This window comes from Micropterus dolomieu, linkage group LG06, assembly GCF_021292245.1.
Source record: "Micropterus dolomieu isolate WLL.071019.BEF.003 ecotype Adirondacks linkage group LG06, ASM2129224v1, whole genome shotgun sequence".
NCBI lineage: Eukaryota > Metazoa > Chordata > Actinopteri > Centrarchiformes > Centrarchidae > Micropterus > Micropterus dolomieu.
Genome location: NC_060155.1, coordinates 8,469,957 through 8,481,728, shown reverse-complemented (window position 1 = coordinate 8,481,728; position 11,772 = coordinate 8,469,957). Strand labels below are relative to the sequence as shown.

The 11,772-nt window shown below is 40.6% G+C and overlaps 1 protein-coding gene across 1 annotated transcript; it reads right to left on the bottom strand.

The window, feature by feature from the left end:
• Positions 1–903: 903 nt before the first annotated feature.
• Positions 904–8,714, bottom strand: rheb (Ras homolog, mTORC1 binding). The gene is made up of 8 exons (XM_046051674.1): positions 8,440–8,714; positions 7,533–7,604; positions 4,999–5,066; positions 4,731–4,813; positions 4,561–4,617; positions 4,406–4,453; positions 3,918–3,999; positions 904–2,393 (listed from the first exon to the last, which is right to left on the bottom strand). The coding sequence occupies exons 1-8, from the start codon at positions 8,489–8,491 to the stop codon at positions 2,301–2,303; spliced, it is 555 nt and encodes a 184-aa protein (XP_045907630.1). The 5' UTR covers positions 8,492–8,714; the 3' UTR covers positions 904–2,300.
• Positions 8,715–11,772: the final 3,058 nt, after the last annotated feature.

Below are 11,772 nucleotides of genomic sequence, written 5' to 3'. Positions count from 1 at the left end.
TACATCAAGTCAAAAAGAAAGTCTGCCTACTATCATCCGGAAAAATATGAATGATTAGGTTAATGTTCAGACAAGAGTTAGAGAATCTTATCCATGCTTTCATTTTCAGTAGGTTGGGTTATTGTAAAGGCCTTTCCTCAAGCGTCCAGAAAAAGGTTCTCAGACAGCTTCAGCTCATTCAGAACAATGCCGCTACTGTTAGACATCTATCAAAGACGAAGACAAGTTCTCAGGACTGGGCACTGACTTCTGACTTTATTTCTCTATAACATGAAATATTCATGGATAAATAAGCAATAATCAAGATCTATCAAGAGATCAAAAACCACACTCATCAGGACTGTGCAGGTGTGGCTTGATCAGATTTGAATGACCGTGAGCAAACAACCACTGTCACCAGATTCAGATTTTAGTATTGCAAAAGCTGAAGTGTGTGACATCACTTTTTTCTGACTGAGCCACTTTAAACCAGCCAGAAGAGCACAGAGGTGTATGATCCCATCACTCACAACAGTAAAAAGCTCAGTGAAAGAAATTCCAGGACCTTTAAAATACATCTCTGATGGTCTATTACTAATTTAACCCTCTCGGCCTCTCAGGTCATGCTCAAAAACAAGAAGCATTTAGTTATTATGCAACACAACCGTGGAACTACAAGCTTCCATTGCTTTGTACTGAATCGCAAAAACATATTATCCACCCTCCACTTTCATCCTGCAGCCTCCTCAATTTATTTTACCCTTTTAAAGTTGTTCTACTGAACGTGTTACTGACTTTTTATGCCTTGTGTAAAGCAACCTGAACTACATTTGAATGGTGCTACATAAATAAAGTTGCCTGCCTCCCAGGTGATTATAAAACCTCAATCATCAGCACAAGGTAATAATCAAGATTCACTCCTGCTTTACATAACCACTTTTTGCTTTAATGATTACAATCAAAAACATTTGTACATTTTCAACATTAGAAAATGGATGCAGATCTTTTGGCTGACAGTAACTGCTATGAAAACAAACTGAGGGACAGAGATGTGGGTACTGCGTGGAGATGAAGTAGAAAAAGAGCTGTATATTGGAGAGACCAAACAGCCGGCGATGTATCAGAAGAAATGTCCGTGTTTACTTATCCATTTTCAGAGCATTATGCATGGCAGACATGACATTTCTCTTATCTCTTGTTATTTAAACAGAGACGGGCTCGTAGCCTACATGGGAGCTGCATAATGAAAAGCTAAGATGCATCAAGCCACTACTATCTCCGGCCTTTTTTATGGTTGTCGTCATTACCGAGCAGAGGAAAACATTTTTTCTGATACACCCAAATGATGTTCTGTGTGTTTTGCATCAGTGTAGAGTAGGGGTGGGCGATATGGCCAAAATCATCCATCACGGTATATGTAATTTTATATCACGGTAACGGTATATATCACAATACAATAATTGTTCTGTTAATTCACTGAAGAAATGGTTTAAAATAACCATACCATACTGTACTTCATCACATTAGATTATTTTGGTCTTTTATTTGGAACTTCCATGCAAATAAAAACTCCTTCTGCTCCGTATTTACAATTTCTATCTCCTCCTCCACGTTTTCTCAACGCTCTCTTCTTCTGTGGCAGATGTCAAACCAGCTTAGAGGTGCATTACCGCCACCAACTGTTGCTGAGAACGTGGTAAGCAGTCCCGCTGCCCAAGAACTTTGTCAGTTCTTATAGTGTTTTTCAAGTACGTGTGTGGGCCAGATGCAACGTAACTTCATTCTACTGTGCTCTTTTGTCTATAGTCTGAATGACAATAAAGTTATCTTGATCTTGAAATTATGTTACCTTGGCAGCTGGATCTGCAAGGTCACAAGATCATGCAAGAATCGTGAAATCACGAGATTTGCTACATAGCCTTCCCCAAATATATAGCAGAGACACTAAGGGACAGCTCCCGTGATGGAAATGGTATTGTCAAATCTCAGTCCGGTGGACACATTTCTACCATCACATTATATACCCATATCGCCCAACCCTAGTGCCGAGCACAGAGATGGAGGAGAGGTGGATTGTGGAAAATATAAGACAAGGGAACCACCACTCATCTTTTTTTTTTATCAAACACACAAAGAAAAACTAGGATGACAAAAGGGTATATAAAGGGTTGGATAAATAACAGTGGAATCAGAGCCATAAATAGTATTGGATATTTAGGACCCTGGAGGGGTGGAGTCAGCTGAGGTGAAGGAGAACTGGCAGCTAGCCTTCAAGTAACGGGATATCCCAGTGCAGTGTCCTGTGTGTTGATTGGGCGGCTCTACATCATGGAGCAGGATGATTTTCCTGGCTGCACGCCACCGTCCATCTTCTCTGCCTCCAGGATCATCCTTCGGAAAACCTCCACGGCAGTCTGAGGGAGAGAACGAGACACACACACACACACACACACACACAAACACACAGAGGATGTCACATGTCTCAGTCACACCACTTTTAATTTTCCAGCAGCACACATTACATCCAGTGGAGCCTCACTGACTTTAGGCACAACACAGATGGCATTGTTTTTATGTGCATTTAAAGATGGTCAGGAAATATTGTTTGCTAACTTGATTTAAAGGCGATAAACAGACATTGTGAATATGTTGGGAAATACGTTCACTAGAAAATGGAAATCAGTTTTCAAGAACTGATTTCTGTTGCTTGTGTTGTTTACTTTTAGCTCATGTTGGCCTCAGCTTTAGCCTCTCCCTCAACGCAAATGAAGAGACAGGGAGCAACATTAGCACTAGTCCAACATTCACCCTCTTTTAACTGTGGTTTGCTCTTCACCAGCTCATAAGGTAAATCTGGCTCTTTAGCTGCTAAGTGCTTCACTGTGCTCACCAGCTAATCGCTAACTATGTCTGTCTGCATTTTTGGTGCTGAGCAGTCATTTCAGGGTTTTTTTCAGAGCTTTTTTTCCCTGAAAACAGCTGCCTGCTGCAGCTGGAAACAATGCTGATGAGAGCTGTGAGAGTGAACCAAAACAGAAGTTGTGGGTCGTTAAATCAAAACAATGAGCTGAAAGACTCTAAAACATTCTGTAGAGCTGAGGGGAACTACAGAGTCAGCTAATAGTTGGCTGTGGGTTCGTCACTACAGTTGACCCCTTTTACATTACACAAAGTCATTTGAGCCATTGCTAAATTCCTAGACCCTAATATTTCAGTCCTGGTTAATTTGCCACACCTGGTAGTAATTTCAAGTGTGTTTGAATACAGATACAAATACAGTTTGAAGAGTTCCTCTTGAAATTACACATGTATACCCCAATGGGGCAGTAAAACTGTCTTGAGCAGTAGCAAAACTGTCAGATACGGACCAGAGGAAGAGAAATTTACAGAGCACCCAAACAAACCATTTTCTTTAACAAACATGTGGGCATGCTATTACTATACATTGTGGTAAAGGCGTACTCCGCCAGTACCAATGAATGGTACTTTATAGTAAAGTATAAAACAGATTCAAAAATGGTTTATTACAGAACTCCTTAAACTTTGTGGACTTGAAACAGACAGATTTAAACAAGAATGGTCAAAACGTATGCTCAAATATACTCCCCAGCATTGGTCAATCTCCAAAACTGCTGGATCCAACAACTTCCCATACTGCAACTTGATAGTATCCTTTGTTAGACCCTCCTTGTCTGGTAAACACCGGGTCTTTCAAACTCCAAGCCCCCAAATGTTGTCTGTTACAAATTTACAGTCTCTAAGCCCAAGACCAGATGCCAAGAAATACAAAAATAACCATGATGATGTCATTATCTTTTGGAAATTTCCCTTCAGGGCCACAGAAGAGTTTCTTTCTAACTTAAAATGAGACTGAGCCCATTGTCAGACCAATCACAACAAACTTCTGTGACAATTTAATCCAAAGCCCCGGCTCTCACCTGGTTCTCTTTAGCTGAGGACTCCATGAAGGCAGCGTTCCAGGATTCGGCTAATGCTTTTCCTTCTTCACAACTGATTACTCTAAAGGAAAAAAAACAAATACACACACACACACACAGGGACAGTCGGTTGGGATAAAACACATTCAAAATTCACAGTAAGGCTTCAGAATTCTCTGCTCTTATAAATTCTTCCATTGTTAAGGTATATTTGCAGGGCTACACAAACACACACAGAAGTATAACTACGCTTGCTAGGTCCAAATGGCCTCCCCCTTCTTTTTGGTAATCTGTGAACCACATATTTCCATCTGCTCTGTATTCCTGTTAGTGTGTTTTATGTCGCGCATGTTTAGTTTCGCATTGCTGCCACCAAGAGTCTACTGAGAGGTGACTAAAACTGACTAGTGCTATGCCCCGTATGTATACCTACTACCTACTGTCTATAGAGGACCTAACGTAAAATTTAAGTGTGTGTTAGGACATACCGCTCCATATGTAGGTCGTTCTTGTTTCCGACGAGCATAATTGGTACTCTGCATTAGTGGGAAAAGTAAACAACACATTGTTATTTATGCATGATGTATTACATACATCTTGGAATCCCTTGGACAGCAAAATAATAATGAGAAGCAGTACTTACTGAACTTTTCCCACCATGTCCAATAGTTTTTCATGGATTACTTGTACAACTTCAAAGCTGTAAGAAACAAGGGGAATGTTTCATGTTCAGCTTTCGTGAACTGTACACAGTTCAAGTCATTATATGTAACTAAATAGATATTTGTTTGCATTTTTAAAGGGGAAGTATACCTTTTATTAGATGTGACTGAATAGACCAGAATGTAACCGTTGATATCTATGGAGTAGGTCTGTGGGAAGATAGAGTACTCATCCTGTGGAGCCAGAAATTGTGAAGAAATTAGTATACAAAGTAACAGACTTGGAATGGAAGGAAGTTAAAGTCATTCTAGTTAAATTTGATTAAGCAAAATTAACACCAAACTATGAAATAACATTCTCATAACAACACATATTTACATAAAAATCAATAACCCATTGAGAGGCTAATGAGTCATACCTGTCCTGCTGTGTCTACCAGCTGAAGATGGTACTCTTGTCCATTTATTGTGATCATTTTAGTAAATGCTGCAGTTGAAAAGAAAAAACACAAATGAGAAATTAACCAATAGAAATGACACATTAAACATTTCAATGGATTGAGAGCAATTCCTTTCAAAATAACCCTATAGTACATCTCTACTGTGTCGACTGTATCTTCATTAGTGTGTGCAGATCTCGAGACATACCCAGTTATGGATCCATTTTGGTACCACTGAGTTCATTTGGCACAGAAATGTCAATATCTGCCTGGAGAGGGGTCATATTATCTACAGCAGGACGGAGGGATTGTACCGCCTGCAGCATCTTGCCTACAACGCTGACACTTTGCTTTATGTTAACCACCCAGAGATTATTTATAGACACAGACCACACACTAGAGAAACACAGGGTGATATGTGAGCGAACATGTCGGGAAAAAGAGAAACAGCCTAAGGGTATGTTTAGACTCAAATCCTCTTGAGTGTCTGGGAATGTGTGTGTTTACTAGGTTGATGAATTACTGTATGTCCTCTCCATCGGCACAATGTACTGTTAAAGTACCTTCAATCAAGGTTCCTTCTCTGAGCCAGTGATGTGCAAGCTCACGCCACACCAGCTGATCCCTCACAAGTTCCTCAAGAAGGAAGTTTTCTCTTTCTGGTTGAAAGTGTGGAAACTGGTGAAGTCAGCTGGTGTAGTGTTTGGACACATTGGTTTGGAGGGAACATTACACCCCGCTGGATAACAATTCAGTGTTATTGTTCTTCTTCTTCCAGTGAAATAATATTATGAGTTATCAGGATGCTGTCACGATCCTGTCCTGAGTGCTGTGTTTTGGGGTTGGGGTTTATTCATTTATCAGTTCGGTATCTGTTAAATAGTCTGTGGTCTTGTATCCAGTCTTTGTGGTCTGTGTTGTTCTGTTATCTTGTCTCCCTTAGCCACCCGGTCTTATTAGTTAGAATCCCTTTTGAGGTGCTGTTAGTTTAGACTTAGTTTTTAGTTTGCTTCCTTTAGTGTGCGTCCCCTACCTGATGTTATTGTTTATTGGGTTATTATCTGTCAGCTGGGATTTTAGTGGTGTTTTGGTATTTGCCTGATTTCAGTCCTGTTCCAGTCTCATGTATTAGTTTCTGTACCATCATGCTAGAGTTCTGTCTGTTTGCTAGGTGTCTATTTATGTTCTCTGCCAGTTTCATTAATTAATCTGATTTTGATCATTCTGCTTTAGTCTCTGTGTAGCCTTTATTATTATTATTCATCCGCATCTTTAAGTTACTTAGTATCTGTCTTGTCTCGTATCTTAGTTCCTAGTTTGGTGTCTTAGTTCTTAGTCCTGTACCTTTAGTTCATGTCTTAAGTGTTTACTTCTGCTCTGTGTACTTCTGTGTTGTTTTGCCCATGTCTGCTCTGAGTTCGGTTTTACCTTAGCTTCTGTCTGTGTTCCTTGTTGGTGTTAGTTTATTTGTGATCTGTCTGCTTGTATTAGTTTATTTATATTACTCTGATATGTTTAGTGTTGAGTCACTTGTGTTATGTCTTCCCCCCCTCAGTAATCTGCCTGCCTGCTAGTCTCTCTGTTTTCCCCGGCTCTCTCTGCCTGCCTGTGTCTCCTTAGTCTCATGTCTCTCACCTGTGTATCCCCGCCCAGCTTGTTAAACCTGTGTATATATGCTTGCTTGTTTCCCCTCAGTCTTTGTCCGGTCATTGTAGCTTGTCATGCTCTGTCTTGTGTGTTGCAGTATGTTGTAGTGTTTTCTGTGGATTTTGGATTTGTTGGATCACCTATTTTGGATTATGAACTCAGCCACTCTGTAGTAAGTGTGCTCACCTTTAGATTGTTTGAATAAACCTTTGGAACTGTAACTGCTCCACTCTGTATCTTGCATTTGGGTCCACCTACCTGTTCCACTACACCCTTTCCAACCACACAAATCTTGACAGATGCACAGTTCATATGTCTACACTGATGACAAAGCTAATTCTGAACAAGTAAACCATCTCCAAGGCAACTGAGCAACTTCATCTGCGGAGGAAGGCCACAGGATATAGCTGAAAGCTTTGGAAATGCCAAGTAACTTGTAAAAATTGTAAAAACCTCTGAGGCAAATTTGTGATTTTGGGCTCTACAAATGAAACTGACTAAACCTAACTTGACTAATCAAGACCTTTAACCAACAGCCTGATAAACCAAACACGGCTTATATGCGTGAACAACTGATGAATCACACACAGGAAACAAAAAACACTTTAAGTGTCAATACGTTTGCCAGTGTTTCCAGCGTTTCATAGCAGAGGTGGACCACCTTTCCTGAAGACCTCTGCTAACATCATAAAAAATACACCTTTATAAAATAAAACATGAGGGAAAAGGGAACAGCAGCGCTATTAAATACAGCAAAGACTGTGATATTTTGTGTGGCTATTGTTTAGGCTGTCTTCTACTAACTGAACTAACAGTTTGCTGCTCCTGTGCATCGACATGTAAAGAACTGCAAAATCCCCACTTACTGTTTTCTATTGTTGGGTCATAGGAGTCAACAAACTGGCCTTCCACAAACTGAATTGTCAAGGAAGACTTTCCTGCAAAACACAAGGGGATATTGTAAACAGGGACCCTTGAGATGTTTAAAAATCATTCGAAATTTGGAAATAAATTGGCAGAAGCTTCACAAGTGTATCAGTTTGCAGTCCTTCCTAACTAGTGTTCATCAATCATGTGCTGTAGCTCAGCAGTATCTCAGCATAGAGATGACAAATATTTAAAGGGATTAGTTACTGATAACCAAATCCACATTGTGAAAAAAAGAATGTTTATAGAAATGCTACATTCACTAGAATACCAGCAAAACTAAAATTGTGGGAGATGTTTGCTATAATATAAATACGTAGTCCTATAAACACAATATACAAATCTCTATCGGAATAAACAGTGGTTAGTGCTGGTATGCTGGCTGGGCCTCCAGTCGTGCTATCTGTGTGTGCCATCTTGCCATCCTGAACATCCTTTCACCGCAAAACAAATTGCGCTTCTTTGGTTTCAGATTTGATCAAATAAAATCCAATCCGGTGGTCCTTCAGGCCTTCACACACATGGCACTAGCTAAGGCCACCAGGGTTGGGGCCACTGATGGGAAATGCATCAGTAAGACCAGTTAGCGTTAAAATATTCATCTTGGAGCGCATATTTGGAGGCCTCGCGTTGCTGAAAGGCCACATCTCACCTGGTGGCGCTCATTCACCCGCTCATGAGATGTTGCGTGACAAGATCCTACTCCCTACAATTTAAGTCTATTATAGGAGGCGTAAACCGCTCTTGTAATAGATTTAAATGCACCCGAAAGAGCGCTGAAATATAGCCGTCAGCGTTGCATCCGAGCGGCCCTTGAGGTATCACGCTCATCTGGTCGGAACTCACCTACGGATCTGTACCCGAGGATGGCGATTTTTCGTGATTTCGGCTGCGGCATATCTCGTTCTGGTTATCGCATCTAGTCCTCGGGGTGTACCGCAACCTCCAACTGGAATGGCATCCAAATTCAAGGGGCGTAGAGATTCGACATACAGCCTCCAGATGACAGCAGGAATCCCTCTTCTTTGTTCTGATTATGATGAATTTTACGCCCACGGCTTGAAACAAAAATGTTATTTCAGGTCATATAAGAAAGCATGGAGTATCTATAGATCTACAATAACTGCGTCACTCCCCTTTGCGATGTAATGAATTAGTAATTACTGCTGCGTCCTAATTGGCTACGCGCGGAGGGAAGGGGGGCCTTGATGCCTGTTGTAAAACTCTGATTGGATGGGACAGCTGTTCGTCAAGCAACAGGGCCCGCTTTCTGAAATGTGATTGGCTGCTACACGCATTGTGATGTGCTGGGTGGTCGGGTGCAATGTCATTCATGACTGTGGGGTCAGGGAGCAGGGACACTGTCCTCACTGCTACAACAAAGATGGTATTTTTCTTTACATTTATTTCACAGGGACACACTGTGGTAGGCTTATGATAAGAATTGAGTCATTATTGGAAAGTCTCTGTAAAAAATAGTATTCATCATACATTTCTTATCGTGGCCTATATCTTCCATCCATCCATCCATCATCAACCGCTTATCCTGCGTACAGGGTCGCGGGGGGCTGGAGCCAATCCCAGCCAAATATAAGATTACTATATAGTCATCATTTGGTACCAACAATACATCATTACTGCCCACAGAAGAAGGAGTGTCCTTATTAGAAGGATACATAATGGGTATTATGTATCCTTCTAATAAGGACACTTTATAAACGCCTTCTAATAAGGACCACCCCACACGCCCAAGGATGAAACTGTTCTGTCACTTCTAATAAGGACACTTCATAAAATCATTCTAATAAGGACACTTTATAAACGCCATGAATACGTTTATAAACGTATTATGTATTACAGCAAAGTCATCGTAGGACAATTGCAGGTTATAGTGTAAGTGATTTGAAAAAAATCAACAATTAGTAACATAACCACTGGTTAACAATTTCTTTGCAAATGAAGATGTGACAAACAAAACAAATATACATATATTTAAATGAAAATATAATAATGGGATTCAAAATATTTCTAATAGACCTAAATCCTGGCAGTGAGGATGGCACTGAAACAGCATTCAAACTATTATGTACAGACATGCATAGATTATAACTGTATACAATGAAACATCCTTTATATTTCAGCCTTTTAAATGCTGGTCAAACATTTCTCAGGGAGTAGGGTTGTAATTTGGCAATTTAGACTTATGACCTCAGTATTTCTAAAATGCTGGCAACGATCCAATACAGTAGGATCACTTAAAACTGGCTTGTACAATGGCCTCACCATATGTGCCAATAGAAGTATTAACAGAATAATGTTATAGGGAGAAAGGTACAAGAAGGACGCTATGATCTCATAGCACAGATAAAGCAGACAAATCTACTGTGAGTCCAAAAAAACAATGTTATTGTAATTATACCAGATGATTTTGATTTTCACCTACTTTCACATTAGCCAGTAGATGTCGCCATAATACCATTTATGTATCTAAAGGTACTCTATGAAAATGCTCAAATAACTATTATATATCCCCATAGAAGCATCACCTTCCAATTATTTCCGTCTCTTGTTTTGGGTTCAAACTTGTTCATTACAATAGGACCAACTCCAAACCTCTAAACAGTGAAACACTGTACATCAACAATACATAAATCAGACTGCACGTATCCCTGATTATATGAGCTGATACTGTATTCCATTATAGATGTTAAAATACCCAGGTCTTAATATAACTGTGGCTTTAAACCAAACCACAGGCATGCAACAATACCATAGGGACGCAGGCCGCAATTAGTCGGCTAAGCCCATTGGCAGGCACTGGAATTCAAGGCAGGCGTGGTAAAGGTGGTGGGATGATGAGTCCTTTTTGGTTTTAATCTGTAATGTTTCTTATGTGTGTCATCACATCTTAGTACTTCATGAACGTCAGTGATGCAGTCTGTAAAACTGGATTTTCTAGTCATAGGTCCTGAAACTGCTGTGGATTTTCCATGCCAGTTTAGAAATTTGCTTGAAATAATTATACACTCCCTCAAAAATAGCCCATAGACCCAAGGGTGTGCAGTTTTTATTTGCCCTGTGACCAATCAAATCCCTTGTTTCCCTGTCACATCCTAGGCCATTACTACTTAATCACAGAACTGTCCGAATCCCGTCAGAAAGACCCAACTGTTTTGCCTCCACACACACTTCTCCGCACTGGAGACAAGAAATCACTGGTGTCAGCAATAGGCGATTTGTTCTGCATGACATTGGGTGTCAAAAAAAATAAAAAATAGCTACACTGAAACGGCTGAAGGGAGCCTGCAATCACTGGATACAAACACACACACACACACACACACAAACTTATACGCATTAACGCTGTCACTTTCTCTGCCTCTCCCTCTTTCAGTCTCTCTCACTCTTTCTCACACACACACACACTCTCAGGAAATTATGATGACCAAGAATAGGTCACACTGGTAATACAGCCATGTTCTGGCCAGGGATTACAATGTGCTGACATAGACCAACAATAAATACTCCCATGCAAGAACAACAGGTGTCTGACAAGATTGTTTCACTTTAATAAAAGGCTTAAACCAGCCTCAGAGAAATCATACATTAAGCTCTTTTAGACATGTTGGCCTTTTGTTGCATCATCCCTTGTGATTGGAAAATTTCTTTTTTTTTTGCCCAGCCATTCCTCTCACAGAATCTCACATGCAATGAGAGGGAGATGTGATTAAGGTGGCGGGGTTGTGTGTGATTGTTAATCTCATGAGATTGATATTCTTCTCACAAACCATGTTTGATTTCCAGGATCTAATTCTTCTTTAGCAGTGCGAGCTAGTGGACATGCAGCTGGAGCTCGTGTTTCTGAACCTTGGGTTCAGCCTCTTTCAACTCACTGTGAAAGCACCCCTGGCTCTGTTAGTATGCCAGCCTGAGCGCCAGCAGAGCGAGTCAGCCACATCCTCCAGCTGGGTCTGTGCCACCGATGGGCACCTGGACCCACGCGCAAATCCTCATGAAACTGAATGCATATTTAACTTGGAGGAATGCATTTGTGTGGCATCTTTCACCAGCAAGTCTGTATGTCTGCATGATGCCTGCATGACACCCGTTGCTCCTTCACTTCGCTCATCTTTGAGACTTTTATCTACCTATTGGATGCATGCAGCCTTTTCTAACTGG

Excerpts from the sequence above, each read along its gene's own strand:
- rheb (XM_046051674.1), bottom strand. The coding sequence starts at position 8,491 with ATGCCGCAGCCGAAATCACGAAAAATCGCCATCCTCGGGTACAGATCC. Across the intron at positions 4,814-4,998 it reads TGGTAGACACAGCAGGACAG|GATGAGTACTCTATCTTCCC; the intron begins GTATGACTCATT and ends CTGGCTCCACAG. Across the intron at positions 4,000-4,405 it reads AACGACCTACATATGGAGCG|AGTAATCAGTTGTGAAGAAG; the intron begins GTATGTCCTAAC and ends TTTTTCCTTTAG.